The 19,509-nt window shown below is 48.3% G+C and overlaps 1 protein-coding gene and 3 non-coding genes across 4 annotated transcripts; all 4 read right to left on the bottom strand.

Annotated features, from left to right (window-relative positions):
• Positions 1-13,290: 13,290 nt before the first annotated feature.
• On the bottom strand, positions 13,291-13,362 carry TRNAC-GCA (transfer RNA cysteine (anticodon GCA)). Its single transcript has one exon. It is a non-coding gene; the product is annotated as a tRNA-Cys (tRNA).
• A 3,471-nt stretch (positions 13,363-16,833) lies between these two features.
• On the bottom strand, positions 16,834-18,956 carry RPL23 (ribosomal protein L23). The gene is made up of 5 exons (XM_059489383.1): positions 18,811-18,956; positions 18,515-18,598; positions 18,128-18,256; positions 17,253-17,366; positions 16,834-16,967 (listed from the first exon to the last, which is right to left on the bottom strand). Exons 1-5 carry the CDS (start codon positions 18,821-18,823, stop codon positions 16,885-16,887), a joined length of 423 nt encoding a protein of 140 aa, XP_059345366.1. The 5' UTR covers positions 18,824-18,956; the 3' UTR covers positions 16,834-16,884.
• A 90-nt stretch (positions 18,957-19,046) lies between these two features.
• Positions 19,047-19,118, bottom strand: TRNAC-GCA (transfer RNA cysteine (anticodon GCA)). Its single transcript has one exon. It is a non-coding gene; the product is annotated as a tRNA-Cys (tRNA).
• A 183-nt stretch (positions 19,119-19,301) lies between these two features.
• TRNAC-GCA (transfer RNA cysteine (anticodon GCA)) lies at positions 19,302-19,373 on the bottom strand. The gene has a single exon. It is a non-coding gene; the product is annotated as a tRNA-Cys (tRNA).
• Between the last annotated feature and the right edge of the window lie 136 nt (positions 19,374-19,509).

Genomic DNA, 19,509 nt, shown 5'->3' on the forward strand with positions numbered 1-19,509 from the left:
GAGAGCTGCATCCAGCCCTGGGATCCCAGCATAGAAAGGACAGGGACCTGTTGGACCAAGATGATCTGAAGGATGGAACAGCTCTGCTGTGTGGAAATACTGAAAGAGTTGGGATTGTTCATCCTGGAGAAGAGACCAAGGGTGGCCTAATTGTGACCTTCCAGTACCTGAAAGGAGCTTACAAGAAAGATGGAGAGAGACTTTTTACAAGGGCCTGGAGTGCCAAGACAAGGGGGAAAGGTTTTAGACAGCCAGAGGGCAGGGTGAGATGGGATACTGGGAAGAAATTGTTCCTTCTAAGGGTGGTGAGGCACAGCTTGCCCTGAGCAGCTGTGGCTGCCCCATCCCCAGAAGTGTCCAAGGCCAGGTTTGAACAGACTGGGACAGTGGAAAGTGTCCCTGCCCATGGCAGGGAGTGGGACCAGATGATCTTTAAAGTCCCTTTGTGATCGTGTTCACAAGGGTTTTCAAATGAGGGAAGAGATGAGGATCTGACTCCATGTTTCAGAAGGCTTGATTTATTATTTTATGATATATATTACATTAAAACTATACTAAAAGAATAGAAGAAAAAGTTCTCATCAGAAGGCTGGCTAAGAATAGAAAAGAATGAATAACAAAAGCAGCTGTCCCAGACTCTCTGTCCGAGCCAGCTGACTGTGATTGGCCATTAATTAGAAACAACCACATGGGCCAATCCCAGATGCACCTGTTGCATCCCACAGCAGCAGATAACCATTGTTTACATTTTGTTCCTGAGGCCTCTCAGCTTCTCAGGAGGAAAAAATCCAAAGGAAAGTATTTTCATTAAAAGATGTCTGTGACATTCCTTCCTACTCAAACCATTCTATGATATCACAAGTGACACATTGACCTCAGCAGCAGCAACACAGCTGAAAATCTTGGATTCTGGATCAGAGTGCAGAGCTGTTGGGACACTTGCTGAGGGCAGGACCTGCCCATCTAGGAGATATTTGCCTTTCAGCCAACACTTTTATTCACACACAGTAAAGGTTTTCCCCTTTGTTCATTGCTTCCCACTGCCTTTCCAGATGCTTTTTGGCTGAGTGTTTGCCACAGAACTGTTCAGAACTGTAAAAAGCCAAAGGTTTTTACACCAGCCATTGAGCCACAGCTCCACTGGAGACATCCCAGCTTCACGCTGGGGCTTTGACAGCTCAGTGTAAACACACAATTGCAGGCGTGCAGGTTAAAGGAATAATGAACAGGGAACAGCTGGAGGCAGGGGTCCAGCGCAGCATTACCTCTGCTTTACACACTGAGTTACTCCTGTGCAGTCAGGATGTGGAATTCCTACAGCAGGAACGTGGAGGTGGTTGGTGCCCTGTGTCAATAACAACCCAACAGGTGATGGAAAGCAAAATAAAGCATGTAGCAGAAACAGCTCAGTTCTAAATAATCAATGAAATCAATCAGGAGCCTCAATTTCTTAAGCTGAAATCCTTGGCTTTGCAATTCTAACATCATTTTCATTTCATGCTTAATATTATTTCCTAGACTCTCTTGGTTTGTTATTTTTAGAGGAATAGGAAAAGGAAATGCTCCACCCCCTACAGGACAATTTAAATGGGTCAGAAAAATTTTACAACAGAATTAGTATTAGGAAAATAAGATTTAATTTAATTGCAACTCTTTTTGAAAAGTAAAATTTTGATTAGTTTAATTTTATTTAATTTCACCTGTACTTGGAAAAAGATTGCTTCCAAACATGTTTCCAGGCTTTTGCAGAGTGAGCTTTCCCTCCTGATGTACACACACACTTCTCTACTATTTTCCAAATTTTTCCAGTTGGAAGACAGTAGAAATATGTGGGAAACGCTGTCAAGCTGTGGAACACTTTTCAAACTAAAATAACTTTCAGTTTTGGATGTAACACTTACCAGGTGCTAAGTGTTTGATGGGCTCATTTTTAAAATGACTGACTGCATAACCCCAAAGTGGTTTTTAGCCCGTTTGGGCACAAAATGTCAGGGTCCTGCTCCAAAGAAGCTCCAGAGCTCTGGTCTGGTTGACAAGGTGGGAATCAGACACGGGCTGGACTCAGTGAACTTGGAGGTCTTTTCCACCTGCAATAATTCCAGGATTTTCTTAAAGCTGATGCATTTTTTTCCTTTAATCAAATCAAGTGCAGATCTATGTGATTACATGATGAATTATGCAGTAATATTATGACCCTGCCACAAAAATGGAAAATCAGTGGGCAGTGTGTGAACTCAAAGATTCCTAAAAAACAACCCGTAAATATCTGCAGGGGAAGCAGCATCTTTGGAAAACAATGATTCACACAGGTTTTGTTTTCTTTCCTTGCCATCCTGAGCACAACAGGGAGCTAACATGGGTAGTAGCTGCTAGCATGTTTGTCTTGCACCAACTGCTTCATGTCTGAGAAGAAAAGGAACCCTTTAAAGCATGATAAAGCTAAATATTTGTCCTGGTTCTTTTTTTTTTCTTATTATTATTTTCCCTTGGATGAAGCGCTCCATTTCCAGTCACTTATTCCCCGAGTGTTCTGGCTTTTGAAACACCTTTTGATGTTTTGTTTCTCTTTCTCAAAATCCATTAAAGCAACATTTTGCCTTAAAGAGATTCCCAAAGAACCTGAAACGTGTTCAGATGATGGGGACTGGGGATCAGCACATACAGAGAACACAGAGTGGAAATATAATTCAGTCACAGGTGTATGGATTCTCTCAGCATAACCCAGAGAGGGGGAAGATGCCAACCTACAGGTGGATCCTTTTAATCTCATGGCATCATATACAGACTGAAGTAGGAAGAGGTTTTCCACAGCAATCACCACCTGGCATAGCTGTGTTACTCCTGAACAAATATCTTTAGCCTCGCTGTGATGGAATATCTAAAGTGGAAGTAATATACTGAATATTGACATTGAGTCATGCCAGAGTTTGAGTTGGGAGGGTCCTGAAAGCTCATCTTGTTTCCACCCTGTGCCATGGGCAGGGTCACTTCTGACCAGACCAGGTTGTTCCAGGACCAATCCAGCCTGGCCTTGGACATTTCCAGGGATGGGGCAGCTTCTCTGGGCAACAAATCATTGCAATGTTATCCTTATAATCTAAAACTATTCAGGCAGAATCCCTCCAGACGTATGAAACAAACCAGATTTTAAATGGGATTTGCAGTGCTGGTGATTCTCAGGCAGTCAGAATCCAGTCACATTTACACAGATTGTGGATAAATGGGAAACTGCTGCCTTTGGAGCTGTCTGTTCTTCACTAGCACTTACTGCAGGGGATTAAAAGGACCAGTTACAGCTGACAAGAGACTGGGTTGAAGCTGTGCAGGTACAGGACTCTGCTCTGCCTCAGCGAGGCCGTGACACACCTCATTAAAACAACACCGGTCCATTTTTGTGAAGGTGATAAAAATGTATTCTCTCAAAGCAACAAAGATCGGCTTTCACAACCTGTTTGCTAAATAGGTGCAATGTGAAATTACTTCCCCTGACAATGAGCATTCTAAGGGGACAGTACAGGCACAGCACAACATAACAGGAAATTTGAAATAAGAGCACACAGGGCATTATTAAGTGTCAACATTTGTTGGCGCTGACATATGGGACTAATCACAGTGCCTTTAGGGTTGATGTTAAGTTTATAATTTTTACAAGGATTGAGTAATGTTAAATATCACTGTGGGCGGGTATAATTGTTATTTAAAAGAAAATTGATACCAGATATGAAGGATCATGTCTACAGTCACTGTAACAAGCTGGTACTGCCTCTTTCAGGACAGCACAGTGATCCCAAATAAAATCATAGAATCACCATGGGTTGGAAGTGACCTTAAAGATCATTTTGTTTCAATGCCCTGAATGGGCAGGGACACCTTCCAGTAGATCAAGTCACTCAAATCATCTAGGACCCTTCTTGCTGTATCCAAACAAATTCTCACGTGCTGCAAAAAAATCCTCCAAACTCAATATAAAAGCTGTGCCACCAAATTTAGTGTTTACATCTGCCTCAAGAAGCACGAGCACAAATTAATCTCAGGCTTTGGCATTCATGAATTCCATGGCCAAAGTTAAGGGCTTGCCCTTGGTTTCAGAATATCATTAAATGGACCATCACCATCTTCATGATTTCCTATACTTTACTAATTCACTAATTTACTAATCCTTCTCTACAAGCAGATTATTATCAAAACCACTCTAAGTACTGGGGAGATAAAACAGAAGGAATGAGAATCAGAGCAGAAACTAAGAGAAACTCCCAAAGAGCGTTTCAACACCTGCATTTTGGGAGGCTTGTCCTGGACCAGGACATTGGATCAGGTGCTGGGAATCAAAGGATGCAGCTCCTCCCACCCTGGCAGATGGTCTACCTTTAATACCTTTAATTATTCTTCAGCAGCATGTGTTGAATACAACCTTTTATTTTTTTTTTTTTTTTTTTGGTAAAGAAATGGACTGTTGACTTTACCTCCCTATGAGTGTTCCCATACTGAAAATTCCTGTTAGAGAAACCGTGGATGGGGAGGTCCCCACAAAACAGGGATCTGTCTGTAGCACTCCACAGCAATTATTTAGCATCAGAAAGACCAAAGTTGGCAAAATGAACACATGATCAAATTCCTGGGCAATATTAAAAAGCACTGGCTGCATTTCCTAGCTGTGGGAGCATAGGAGTGGGTTGCTTGGTAACAGCTCCTGCCACGATGTGCTCGGAAATCAGCCTTAAAAGCAACTCCCATGCCATTGCAGCGTTGCTACAGCAACATGCACAAGTGATGGATCCCAAGTTAGAGACACACCTTAAGCAAAAATATGTTTCCTGTCATTTTAAACCACTCTCCAACCCATAAATACGTGGTGTCTGCCGTTCTGAGCAGCTCCCAGCAAGGCTGGCTCCCAGGGGCTTTGTCAGCATTCGCATCGGTTGAGAATTTCTATGTGTAGGGAAGCAATTAGCAAGGGGGGGGGGGAAAAAAAACAAACCGTGATGTCTGCAGCTCTGGATTGCAGCATTTCATCCAACACTGAGGTGCCAGCACAGCAGCCATGTCCCTGCAGCCACACAGGGCACTCAGGAGCACGGCACAGGTTTCTCCCTGCGGGTGTGAGCTGCACTGGGGCTGCAGCAGGGACCGGGTGCCAGTGGGGCTGTGGCTTGGAAAACCCTTCAGGGGCTCAGCAGAGATGCTGCAGGTCCACCTGTGCCTCACACAGGTGGGATCTTTGGCCCACAGGAGACACCTGCAGCAGACCAAGCATAGGTCTCAGCCCATGGGGAGCGTCCTCATGGGCTACAGGTGAAGCCTGGGACAACTGACCAAGCAGGGAGGACAAATCCTCCCTATTTTGCAGGAGGGCAAATCACACCTTTGGATGATTGACTGTTGGGAAATTTAGTTGAATAGAGACTGGAAAAGTACAAAGCCGTGGCTAATTCCAAGTCTTGCACCTGTGAGATAGCGTGTCCTTGGGCCTAGCTGTAGTAGGATAACAAATAGTGAAAGAGACATGAGAAAAGAGAGATGTTACCCCTAAGGAATGAGGGAGAGTTAATGGTATAGTTTAACCAATAGATTGCTTGGCTTACAGAATATTCATAAGCTTATTATTTGCTGTATAAGTGTTTGATGCTTTTTTCAATAAACTGGACCTGTGATGAACCAGCTGGTGTCCTGGTCCCCTTCCTTCGACAGGGCTGTGGCTTGGAAAACCCTTCAGGGGCTCAGCAGAGATGCTGCAGGTCCACCTGTGCCTCACACAGGTGGGATCTTTGGCCCACAGGAGACACCTGCAGCAGGCCAAGCGTAGGTCTCAGCCCATGGGGAGCGTCCTCATGGGCTACAGGTGAAGCCTGGGACCAAGCAGGGAGGACAAATCCTCCCTATTTTGCAGGAGGGCAAATCACACCTTTGGATGATTGACCATGAACTTGCTGTTCAGGACCCCTGAGTGACCCAGGATAAACAGCTCAGAGGGAGATACCTGTGTGCAAGACACCCACTTTGATCTGAGAGCCTGTCCTGCTGCTCTCTCAGCGCACAGCTGTAACACAGTTAGAATATAGATACAGAATATAGATATAGAATCATGGAATGGTTTGAGTTGGAAGGGCCTCAGAGCCCATCTCATTCCACATTCCACCAGCCCAGGCTGCTCCAAGCTCCATCCTGGGACACTTCCAGGGATCCAGGGGCAGCCACAGCTTCTCTGGGCTCCCCATGCCAGGGCCTGCCCACCCTCACAGGGAAGGATTTATTCCCAATATCCCATCCCTCTGGCAGTGGGAGTTCATTCCCCTTGTCCTGGCACTCCAGGCCCTTGTCAAAAGTCCCTCTTCTGCTCTCTCAGAGCCCCTGTAGGTACTGGAGGGATCTCTAAGGTCTCTCTCTGCTCCAGGCTGAATGCTTCCAGCTCTCTCAGTCTCTCCCCATAACAGCGGTGTGCCAGCTCCCTGATCATAAAAACTAAATAGAGAGCTGCCATGTCCTAAAAAAACAGCCTGATGGGGAAAACCTTTACTACAGCCACGCAGAAGAGTAAGTTTGCTGACTCCCAGAAGTGAGTCCTTGCCCTGAAGTGGAAGAGTTCAGTCACTTTGCAGCATGTCAGCCCTAAATGTGCTTCCTTGGCTCCAGCAGCTGCTGGCCACGACCTCTCCTGCACACAGAGATGCTGCCACTAAACCAGACATTAACAGGGAGCTTCGCTTTCCAAAGTCACTCAGTGCCAGTGTATAACAATGTCAAATCCGTGCTCATCTCACGGGTGGTGCTGGATCCTCAGGCAAGGGCCAAGTGCCGATGATGAGCACAGACACAGAGCTCCTCTGTCTGTGGAGTGACTGGCAGCTGAGTATGAAGGGGGTTAACAAAAGATGAATTATTTTTCTCTGAAAAGGTCTAAAATGGCCCCACAAACCAAAATTATAAAATAATTACACCCCGCCTTGAGCCGAACACAAAAAGGTTATTCACTACAAAGCCCTAGCAACCATCTTAGCCTTAAAGGAAAAGAAAGCAGACTGCCAAAGCAGTAATGAAATGACACACAACTGCTAATTTCATGTCTGTTTTTCAGAGGTCTGTAATAATAACCAGTAATTGCTTACAAAGCAGCCATTCTTGCTCCCTAATTCCCACCTGAGGATATTGAAAAGCTTAACCATTCCCTGGTTGTATCTTTTAGGAGGTAATGTCCACTTCATGCCTTAAATATAGGCGGGCTTATTATTTTTTAAGGGAAAAAATCAAGTTTATAAGGCTCTATAAAGTGGTCAAGTGAGTCCAAAGGGCCAAACAGGACCAGCAATGACACCTGGACAGGTGGATTTATTTATTCTGTGACCCAGCACGTGGCAGTTTGGTGGCCTCAGCACAGCACAGTGCTGCAGGGCAGAAGGTCACCTTGCAGAGCCTTGACAGCTCTGGGCAGAAAAGAATGAGAGCTGCACAGGTTTATGTTGTAATTAGCTGAAAAATCTACTATTTCATCATCACCATTTGTGTGTCTTCCAAGAGGCCATGGATTTGTTACCGAGTAAACAGAGATCTGAAAATTATAGCAAAGACAGGCAGGATTAGGAAGAACTCCTCTAATTGTGCCTCAACACAATGCTACCACATAATCACAAGGAATTCGGTTCCAGAAGCAGAAATCTTTGTGCAGCTCCTGTGATCAGCCACTTGAGAGATGGAGCTGCCTCCAAAGATCGATCCTGCTGTCTGACTCAGGATTGACATTAACGGGTCTGCTGGTCTGCTCTGATGTACACAGGAATAAAATGGGATACAAAGAGACTTGTGGTGTCAGAAAAACACCAAACATGTTCACATAAGGTCCCTACTCAACACAAAGAGATGCAGGCACACAAATGTGCGATTAAACAGGAGGAATTTCGGTGCCACTCCTTGAGAATTCATCCAGCACTGTTCACCTCCTCAGCATCCAGTGCAGAATCTGCTCTGGTTTGAGTTGGAGAAACCCTCAAGGCAGTGTCTGCACAGTCACTGGAGCCCCAGTTTGAATTCCTGAGGCTCCTGCACTGAGCTCCTCATTCTCTCTCCAAAGGACAAGCTGTGCTCTTCATCAGTGGCATGCAATGATCCAACCCTCTGCCTCAGCAGCATCTTCAAACCACCTCCATCATCCTTCAGCTGCTTCCCACACTAATCAGCCCCTGGATGTATGGGTTTGGTCCCCAGGGCCAATTTCTGCCTCATGTTCCCCAGGAATTCTGAATTGTAACCTAGAGCACAGCACTGCAACTGCTCTCTGTCAGTCTGTGATGGCTAAAACGCAATTCAATGAGCGTTATATCTTATTTACATCTGAAAGAGCTGAAGTAAAATATTCTGCGCAGACTATGCATAAGTACACAAAATTTCTGGTTCTTCACTAATGAACTATTGTGTTTAATAAAATTAATCTCATTTCACCCATGATAGATCTGGTTTAATTTTTGAAGCGGGGAAATTTATCCATGCAATTTGTAGAATGGGGGAGCCAAAATTCAAGAGATTCACTTTAAACCAATCAGGCAGTTGTTTTATTTATGTAGCACCCTTCAGAAGAACTATCTGAAGGCACTTGACAATGCAAAAATAACTCCACTTGGCAAACATCCAGGAGGGTGGTTGCTGCTGCTGCTGCTGCCCATGATGCTTCAGATGCTGCTTGTATGGCAAGCAGATTCCTTAAAGCTGCCTTTTTCTACCCAAATTTGCTTTGTATCCTAAAGTCACAGCTCCAGTCACTCCACACAGATATTTGCTGAGAGCTCAGGCTCGCAGCTTGTCTGACAACAAGGTGGGCTGACAACTCACCTTCCTCCCCATCATTTGGGATATCAGTTCCCCCATCACTTGGGATATCAGTTCCCCCATCACTTGGGATATCAGTTCCCCCATCATTTGGGATATCAGTTCCCCCATCATTTGGGATATCAGTTCCCCCATCATTTGGGATATCAGTTCCTCCATCATTTGGGATATCAGTTCCCCCATCACTTGGGATATCAGTTCCTCCATCATTTGGGATATCAGTTCCCCCATCACTTGGGATATCAGTTCCCCCATCATTTGGGATATCAGTTCCTCCATCATTTGGGATATCAGTTCCCCCATCACTTGGGATATCAGTTCCTCCATCATTTGGGATATCAGTTCCCACATCACTTGGGATATCAGTTCCTCCATCACTTGGGATATCAGTTCCCCCATCACTTGGGATATCAGTTCCTCCAACATTTGGGATATCAGTTCCTCCAACATTTGGGATATCAGTTCCCCCATCACTTGGGATATCAGTTCCTCCATCACTTGGGATATCAGTTCCTCCATCACTTGGGATATCAGTTCCCCCATCACTTGGGATATCAGTTCCTCCATCACTTGGGATATCAGTTCCTCCAACATTTGGGATATCAGTTCCCCCATCACTTGGGATATCAGTTCCCCCATCACTTGGGATATCAGTTCCTCCAACATTTGGGATATCAGTTCCCCCATCACTTGGGATATCAGTTCCTCCATCACTTGGGATATCAGTTCCCACATCACTTGGGATATTCCCTCCTATGCTCCGGGCAGGGCTCTGATTTATTTCTGCCTTTGAGAAGGAGATGGGAGGGGACAGGAAGCTGGCTGAGCCCTTTTTCTGCATTCTGCATGCACTGGTGCAACACAGGGCTGTGCGTCCTGCAACAGAGGAGCTGCAGGACACACACTCTGGTGGAGCTTTATGGAAAACACTCACAGAGCAGACTCAAAAGCAAAGTGGAGCTCCCGGAAACACAGCAGAGCCTCAGGAAATGCTGCTGTGCTGACTTGTGCCAGCAAGCCCTGCATGTTTTCATTATTTATAGAGAGCTGGAGCCGAGCACAGCAATGTGCGCTAGGTACAATGCGCTGCACAAACAAGAGGCAGCTCCGAAAACGCTCGGTCTGACAGCACCAAAGGAGCTCAGAAATCAACACAAAACACACTGGGGTGCAGGGTGGGAGGGTGCCATGGAGTAGAATCGGTTTTAAGAACCATTTTTAGAAAAAACAGGCCTTTGTGAACTCTGGATTAGAACAAAGGGGAAAAGCACAAAGCCAGTAAGAGTGAGAAAAGAGGGAGAGAAGGATCTGAACTGTGAACTGTGTAGGACTCAGGACGCCAAAGGTTCTGCGGATACACATCAGAAGAGAGCCCTCAACAGCACCTTGATGAGCTGGATCGTGATATGGAACAGATCAAGAACCTGAACCCACTGAACAAAGCAGCACAAGATGTTTTAAACAAGGGGAAATGAGCCCTGGCACAGCCAGTAGATGCTTCACTGCTAATTTTAATTTAGAGGCCCAACAGTGAATCTGGAGTTTAAAGCTGCGCTATCAAATGGCATGTCAAAATAAAAACTGGCATTTAGATTTGTGCGTCGTCATACAGGATTAGTTGCAAATGGTTTTTGGCTATGTGGCTTTGTCTTCTCTGCATAGCTTTCTGAAGGAACTGCTGGGATTAGGTTCAAGCTAAAATTCAGCCTCAGCTGAATTTTAATAATAAATTGAAATAATATAATAATATATAATATAATAATATATAATATAATAATATATTATATCTATAATAATATAATATAATATAATATAATATAATATAATATAATATAATATAATATAATATAATATAATATATAATACTATATAATAATATATTATAGTATAGTGTAGTATAGTATAGTATTATATATTATTATATTACATTACATTGTATTACATTATAATATATATTATAATCTTATATATAATAATAAATATATAACAATATACTAGTAAATAATTAATAATATATAACAAAAATATTATAATATAATAAATAAATAATAAATAATTATAATCTTCACTACAAGAAGATCTACAAAGCATTATAACGACATGGAGAGAAAGAGCCCCAAGGGGTACAGTGCAACAAGCACATTTATTCTGCAAAGATTGATGCTAAGGATTTTTTCCAAGTATTTTACTACATTCTGGATAAAACCTCTTGTGCACCACAGACAGACTTGATTAACAAAGGCCTCCCATGCAAAACCACTTAATTCAGTCCCTTCACTAACCTGGAGGTTTTCCTGCCCCAGAGTGGGACGTACAATTGATGACTGGACCCCAAATCCTCTCCACGGGGAATGATGTCCCTACAATTGTTCAGACCTTGATTACAGCATTGTCTTTGCATCTCTTATCTCCACTCTGCATAAAACCCTTTGTTAAACACCGATGTCCCTGAGCTTCTGGCTCAGTAAAACACACTCCAGCAGTGACTGTGTTCAGAAGGTCAAAGGCACAGAACTGAGGCTTTGGTGCACACTTGTGTTTATACACTCGTGTTTATACAATAAGGTGTGTATTTAAAGGTGAAAATCAAGATGTGTTGAGTGGTTAACTCTCTGGTTCCCTGCTGGCATCACTGGATGTACAGATTATACTAAAGGCTCTTCAGTGTTTTCTGCCCATCGCATAATACAAAAATATGTGCTTCAGCAGGGAAGAAAAAAAAAATCGGCAATTGTTGGCATTGACCCAAAAGGCATCAAAGGACAGATCCTGAATGGCAGACAGTAAAGTCAGTGCAAAATCAGGTCCTGCAGCATTCCAAGAGAAGCATTGGAGCAGGTTGCCCAGAAGAGCTGTGGGAACCCCATCACTGACTGAGGACAGGCCAGGCTGGATGGGCTTGGAGCAAACTGGGCTAGTGGAAGGTGATGGCAGGTATGGGAACTGGGTGTCCTACAAGGTCCCTTCCAACCCAAACCTTTCTGTGATTCTGTGATTGTATAACCACTGGAGGGCAACAGTTCCTGTCTTACTGAATTCTAACAGCAACAGGGACACCCTGCTTTTCCAAAAAATCCTCAAACACCACCAGTGAACTGACCAGCTCCACTTTCCTTCTCTGAAAAAATGCTGTCTCCAAGTTCCTGATACACATTTAACGCCTAATTTGGGGCAGGAAAAAAATGGTTAGAGCCCATTCTTTTCCTCAGGAAAATCTGTAAATTCCTCCTTCCTCCTATAGGAGCGGTTAGTCCCAATATTTTTGAGGGAATATTTTCGAGGGATTGATGCTCTGCAGGTTGGAACAGAAATGTGCCATGACAGGGAAGGGAGAACTTTGTGCTCTCACCTGAGACACCAGGTCACCAATACATGCAACCCTTTGTCAGACAGACTTCAAAACCCTTTCAAGCCATTCAGAATTCCCCTTTCTCTTCCCAGGTGAGGTGGCCAGAGCAGGAAAGGTGACACAGCACAGAACAGATGGCACAGAGAAGCCTGTCCTGTTCTTGATGGGACAGACTGTGCCTAGTGTAAGCTGAGGGTTTTTCCTTCACTCCACAGATTTCCCAGTGTATTTTGCATGCTGGTTTTGTTGCTTTGGGTTTTGGTTTGGTTTTTTGGGGTTTTTTTTTGGTTTTTTTTTTTTTTTTGGCTTAAGACACGTTGCTCAACAGAGCTTTTTCCATTCTTTTCTGGGAAGAACACGCTATTTTGGGGGATTTTCATCCAATGACCACTAAAAGAAAGGAAAGCACAGGAGTGAAAATCAAGAAGTTCAATCACCTCAGAAGCACTGGCTGGTTTTTTTTTTTAGGAATACTGAATAAATAGATTACTGTGGGGGTTCCCCCTCACCCCCTGCAGAATACCTCTGAGGGTACATTGAGGACTTTTTTAGGACTCCCAGTTTTCCCCCCTGCCAGATCCAAGCTCAGTTTTCCCCGTTTCTCCCAGAATTTCTCCCTGCAGAGAATTCAGCGCAGGGGAGGCTCGGGCAGGCCCAGATTTCCCGTGAGCAGTTCCTGTGAGTGGTTCCTCACCCTGTGCTCTTCCAGGCCTTGGTGCTCCCACCCCACATTCCCTGCCCAGCACAACATCCCACAGCAGCTTCCCAACCTTCCCCTGAAGGATTTGGGCAGAAGGGAGGCTGGAGGATGAGGAAAAGGAGGAGAAAAGAGGAGGCACCTGCAGGTGAATCAGGGAACTCAATCTGCAAACGCTTTCCTCTCCTCCTGAGCTAAAGCCCTGCTTCCCATGGGCATTCCCAGCAGGAATTCCCCGCTCATCTACCATCCCAGCAAAGCTCATTAATCCCAGCACAAAACCCACGTCTTCCCAAAATCCTCCTCCCTTTCCTCACCAACTCCCTCTGCTGGGAATCAACACGGAGCCTGCGCACACCTTGGAGGGGAAAACCTGCGAATTCCGGGCTTCCCGACCATGTTTTTGGGGGATAAAAAGGTGTAAAAGGGGAGGGGGCACCCGGATTTGAACCGGGGACCTCTTGATCTGCAGTCAAATGCTCTACCCCTGAGCTATACCCCCACCTGGGCAGGTTGGGCAGGTGAGACTACTTGTGGTCAGGTGAGGTTCCCTGTAGTTGGGTGAGACTCTTCATGGCCAGGTGAGGCTCCTTGTGGTCAGGTGAGGCTCCTCATGGCCTGGTGAGGCTCCCTGTGGTCAGGTGAGGCTCCTCACAGCCAGGTGAGGTTCCCTGTGGTCAGGTGAGGCTCCTCACGGCCAGGTGAGGTTCCCTGTGGTCAGGTGAGGTTCCTCATGGCCTGGTGAGGCTCCCTGTGGTCGGGTGAGGCTCCTCATGGCCAGGTGAGATTCCCTGTGGTTGGGTGAGGCTCCTCACGGCCAGGTGAGGCTCCCTGTGGCCAGGTAAGGCTCCCTGTGGCCAGGTAAGGCTCCCTGTGGCCAGGTGAGGTTCCCTGTGGTCGGGTGAAGCTCCTCATGGCCAGGTGAGGTTCCTCATGGCCAGGTGAGGCTCCCTGTGGTTGGGTGAAGCTCCTCATGGCCAGGTGAGGTTCCTCATGGCCAGGTGAGGTTCCTCATGGCCAGGTGAGGCTCCCTGTGGTCACTGACGTGGCTCTGTCACGTTCCAGGGGTGGCTGTCACACTCCAGCTGCTCCCAGCCCTGCCTGGCACACCCAGCCCTCCCTCACTGCCCTCACCACGCTCCTGGTAAGGCTGGTACTGAATTTCCCACCTGATGCCCTCTAAAAAGCCCCAAATGTGGCTCAAAGGAAAGGAGCATTTCCAGCATTGACTTCAAAATGTCACCACAGGCTGTTTGGTGTCAGGGTGTGCCCAGCCTGGCTCAGGAATTACTGCAACACCAAAAATCCTCCCCCAAAATGTTTAATCCAACCCTGGAAGCTGTGGAGAAATCCCTCGCAAAGTAGGAGTGGTAAAACTGACCACAAAAGCAGATTTATTGGGGTTTTATTGGGGTGGTTCCTTACACAGTGCAGGTCCCTGTGATGCTTTCAGAAGGCTGAGCTGGAACTGAGGCCAGAATTCCAGAATAAAGCAGGGATTTGTTGAAAGCATCTCCTCCATGGATCCACCTTGGACAGCACAAGAGCCCAGCCAGGGTTGTACCCAAGGTGAACCAAAATGGTCACAAAATGAACCCAAAACGGTCACAAAATGAATCAAAAGGGTCACAAAATCCACGACCACTCACAGGGTCTCTCACCTTTATAAGTTCTGCTCCATTTGAATATTGGAGTTAATTGTCCAATCTTTGGGTTATGAAGTCCCATCCTTCTTGTTTTTCTCTCTCCAGCCCACGGTGTTTGTGCTCCTGGGCTGAGATTTGGATCATTTGTCCTTGGTGCCCAGCTGGAGCAGGAATTGTTTTGTCTCCCTGCTCTGTGCACAGAGCTCACCATCCCCTCATACAAGCCCAGACCCACACACTAAAGCAGCACAGAATCTATAAAAATATAAAAATTAAAACCTGAGGCATCACCGGCACTTCTGGACTGATGGTCACTGCTTGGGAAGACAGAAATCCCCTCCAGCTGCAGGTTTGGGGTGTTGGGATCACCCCCAGAGCAGCGCTGGGCCCTTCCAGAGCTCCAGGGAATAATCCACGTGCGCTCACCTGCTCCAAAATTCTGAAAACAGAATTTTGTGACAGTGATCCTCGGCATGTGCAAATCCCTGGCCAGGTTTGCTCCTGCTGCCTGCACCCTGCTCTGGGATAGCCAGGAATAGCCAGGAATATCCAGGAAAGGTCAGAGAGGTTTAAAAACCCCGCCCAAAGCGGGGATTTGCGCAGCCTTGCCCGGGATGGTGCTGCTGAATCCAGGAGGTGTCGCTGCCTTCCCGCTCTGAGCGCGGCACGGAAACGCCGGGAGCGGCAAAAAATCATCGGGAATGGCACAAAATTACCGCGAATGGCACAAGAGGAACAGGGAATGGCACAAAATCATCGGGGATGGCACAGGAACATCGGGGATGGCACAAAATCATCGGGGATGGCGCAGGAACATCGGGAATGGCACAAAATCATCGGGGAATGACACAGGAACATCGGGAATGGCACAAAATTACCGGGAATGGCACAGGAACATTGGGAATGGGACAAAATTACCGGGAATGGCACAAGAGGAACAGGGAATGGCACAAAATCATCGGGGATGGCACAGGAACATCGGGGATGGCACAAAATCCTCGGGGATGGCACAGGAACGTCGGGGATGGCACAGGAACATCGGGGATGGCACAAAATTACCGGGAATGGCACAGGAACATCGGGAATAGGACAAAATTACCGCTAATGGCACAGGAACATCGGGGATGGGACAAAATTATCAAGAATGGCACAAAAGGCATTGGGAACTGCACAGGAATATCAGGAATGGCACAGAAACTTTGGGATGGCACAAAAGGAATCAGGGATGGCACAGGAACATCGGGGATGGCACAAAATTATCGGGAATGGCACAGGAGGAATAGGGAATGGCACAAAATCATCAGGAATGGCACAAAAGGCATTGGGAACTGCACAGGAATATCAAGAATGGCACAGAAACTTTAGGATGGCACAAAAGGAATCGGGAATGGCACAGGAACGTCGGGAATGGCACAGGAACGTCGGGGATGGGACAAAATTATCGGGAATGGCACAGGAACATCGGGAATGGCACAAAAGGCATCAGGAGTGGCACAGGAACGTTGGGAATGGCACAAAAGGCAGGGGGGATGGCACAGGAATGTCGGGAATGGCACAGGAGGCATCGGGAATGACCCAGAACCATCAGGAATGGCCCAGAATCACCAGGAATCTGCAGAAGTGCAGCAGGGATGAGCTCGGTGCCAGCTGGAGGTGGGAATTGCCCCTTTTCCAGCCCCGTGATTTGGGGTCAGGGCTGGAGGTGGGAATTGCCCCTTTTCCTGCCCCGTGATTTGGGGTCAGGGCAGCCATTCCAGGCATCGGGGACCCAAAGCAGAGCCCCAAAGCCACCCCACCGTCACCCGGGAGCCCTGGGGTGAAGTTTCCCCGTCCTGTGGGCCAGGGAATCCCAGCTCCCACCCAAACCATCCCTCCTTTTGCTCCAGGAGCACCACAAACAGCCCAAGCTCCTCCCTGGACATCTCACTCTGCTCCTGAAGGTTCCAGCTGACCCCGAGCTCAGCCCAGGCTCTCCAGGTGACAGCAGAGCCGGGCCCTGTCCCCAGCCAAGGGACATCATCCCTCAGCTCCCAGTGCTGCAGCTCAGCCCCAGGCACTGTTTCACTCTGAACAGCTGAATTGCCCATTCTGGAAGAAAATTCTGGGATTGCTCCAATTCTGGGAGCTCCAGCACAAAGGCACAGACCGCTCCCAGCTCCCCTCAGACTCAGGATCACTAAAATTTGAGCCACTCCAGGGATTCTTCAGGAACCTGCCTGAAAAAAAAACAGAACTCAAATCCCCCAATCCCATTTCCCAGCTGGGATTTCCCATGAAATCACCTCCCAGCACAACCCTGCTCCTGTTTGGAATGAAAACACCACGGAGTTGGTAAAAGGAGTTTTATTTTGCATCCCTGGCCAGGGGCAGGATCGGGATCAGGCGATGCTGCCGGCGTTGGAGGCGATCCTGGGCCACAGATCTGCACATTCCTTGGCCACGGGGCCTGTGATGGCTGAGCCTGGAAAACAGGGACAACAACAACAGCCCAAGGTCAGCGAGGCTCACCTGATCCCACAGAAGCTGTGGCTGCCCCTGGAAGTGTCCAAGGCCAGGCTGGAGCACCCTGGGATAATGGGAGATATCCCTGGGGATGAGCTCTGAGCTCCCTTCCAACCAAACCATTCTGGAATTCTGTGATTTAGAGCTCACAGGTGGTTCAGGGCAGCATTTCCCAGCCAAAATCCCACTCTCTGAGGGGAATCTTGAGTCCTTTTTCCCCACGGGACACAATTGCCAGGCTCACCTTTCATTTCTCCTTTGTTATTTACAATCACTCCTGCGTTGTCCTCGAAGTACAGGAACACCCCATCTTTTCTCCTGTAGGATTTCCGCTGCCTGATCACCACTGCTGGATGCACTGGGAGGAAAAAGTGTCACAGCCCTCAGGAAAAGCACACATCCCACAGGAATCAAACCCAGATTCGGGGTGGGTGTTGTTTTGCACCCATATTTGTGGTGTTTTACTCAAAAGTTAATACTTTATAGTCAACAGTCCCATTAAAACTGACCATGAAATATCTGCTCCACCTATATTTGGAAAATCCAGGGTTTTCTCACTCTTACACCTTTATTTTGAAGTTAATTATTAATTCACAAACAATATTCAGCAAAAACTCCTCAGGAGCAGGAGCAAACCCATGGCAGGGGGTGCACCTGGATGAGATTTAAGGTTCCTTCCCATCCAAATCATTCCGTAATTTTCAATTTTATGGATCCATGCGACATCATTTCTCTTTTACTGATGGACAGCTGGGCTCAGGAGGGGACTTAGGGAAGGAATTCCTCCCTGGCACAGGTTGCCAGAGCAGCTGTGGCTGTCCCTGGATCCCTGGAAGTGTCCAAAGCCACCCGGGGCAGTGGAACATGTCCCTGCCCATGGATGGGGTTGAAGGTCCCTTCCCACCCCGCCCATTCCAGGATTCCCAAACCCCGTGTCCCACCGCTGATTGAAATCAACAGCACCGGCAGCTGCCACTTCACCCAAAAGCGGCGCCTTTGCTCTGCCCTTCCACGACAACTCCCTGAGCCACGGCACGGACCCAACGAGTGCTTTAGAGAAGGGGGAGGTGACTCCGCGACTCTCCGGGGACAATTCGGGACGGCGGTGGCGGCACTCACCCTTCTTCCTCAGCTCCGGCTTGCCCTTCTTCACCGTGGCCATCACCATGTCACCCACGCCGGCCGCCGGCAGCCGGTTCAGGCGGCCCTTGATGCCCTTCACGGAGATGATGTAGAGGTTCTTGGCCCCTGCGGAGAGCGGCGCCGCCGTTATCCCGAGACACCGGGCAGCAGCGTCGCCCTTAGCCCGGGACACGTCCCACTGCAGGGACACCCCACGGCGCTGCCACTACCACGGGCCCAGCGAAGATTCCAGAAGGAAAACGGAGGTTTGGGAATTCAGGGAACACCTCACCGTGAGGTTACTGAGGGGGCCTTTCCCGAGGGGCTGCCCCGGTTCCCGGCCCGTCCCCCCGGCCGCCCCCGCGGTCCAAGCCCCGCACTCACCGGTGTTATCGGCGCAGTTGATCACGGCCCCCACCGGGAGACCCAGCGAGATGCGGAACTTGGCCCCGGACGAACCTCCGCGTCCTGCGGGTCGAGAAGAGCGTTAAGAGCCCGGTACCGCCTCACGGAGCGGCCGCGGCCTCACGGGGAGGGCGACGGCGCCATGACCCGCGATATCCGCTCCCGCCCGGGTTCAGACGCCTCTTCCCGGGTCCCCGCTGCGCCGGGGCGGCCACGGGGACGCCGGATGGCGGCGGATGGAGCCGGATGGCGGCGGAGAGCGGCGCCCGCCTCACCTCTCTTCGACATCTTGGCGGCGGAAGAGGCGGCGGATGTCACGTGACGCGCCCGCCCCGCCTCGCTCCGCGCGTGGCGCCCCCTAGCGGCGGCGGGAAACGAGACACCCTCACCGGCACCGGCGGCACCGGCGGCACCGGGAGGGAGCGACGGGGACGGAAAGAACGACCACGGATAATTGGGGCGAGAAAACTTGGGATTGAAGGGAGGAAAAAAAAAAAAAATAAGCAAAACAAGGGGGCACCCGGATTTGAACCGGGGACCTCTTGATCTGCAGTCAAATGCTCTACCACTGAGCTATACCCCCGCTGCTCACCAAGCGCGGCTGGGTGATACTTTACTGTACATCCGTGCTGTTCTGTGAGTGAAATGGAGGCTATGCGCGCACGCGCGCAAATGTGGCCGGCCCGCCTCAAACCTCCCCCCCAATACCCCGGAAATACCGACAAAAAACCGAAAAAAATGGGTAAAAGGTTGAAAACACTTTTCGAGGGGGCACCCGGATTTGAACCGGGGACCTCTTGATCTGCAGTCAAATGCTCTACCACTGAGCTATACCCCCGCTCGCCGCGCGCTTCGCCAGGTATTCCCTGTAGCGGCGCCACGGACCCAAAGGTTCCCGGTTCGAGTCCCGTCACGCCCTCAATGCAAATTCCTTGTGGTTTTTACGCTGTTTTTAGCCCTTTTTAGGGGTGTTT

This window comes from Ammospiza nelsoni, chromosome 26 (genome assembly GCF_027579445.1).
Source record: "Ammospiza nelsoni isolate bAmmNel1 chromosome 26, bAmmNel1.pri, whole genome shotgun sequence".
Classification (NCBI taxonomy): Eukaryota; Metazoa; Chordata; class Aves; order Passeriformes; family Passerellidae; genus Ammospiza; species Ammospiza nelsoni.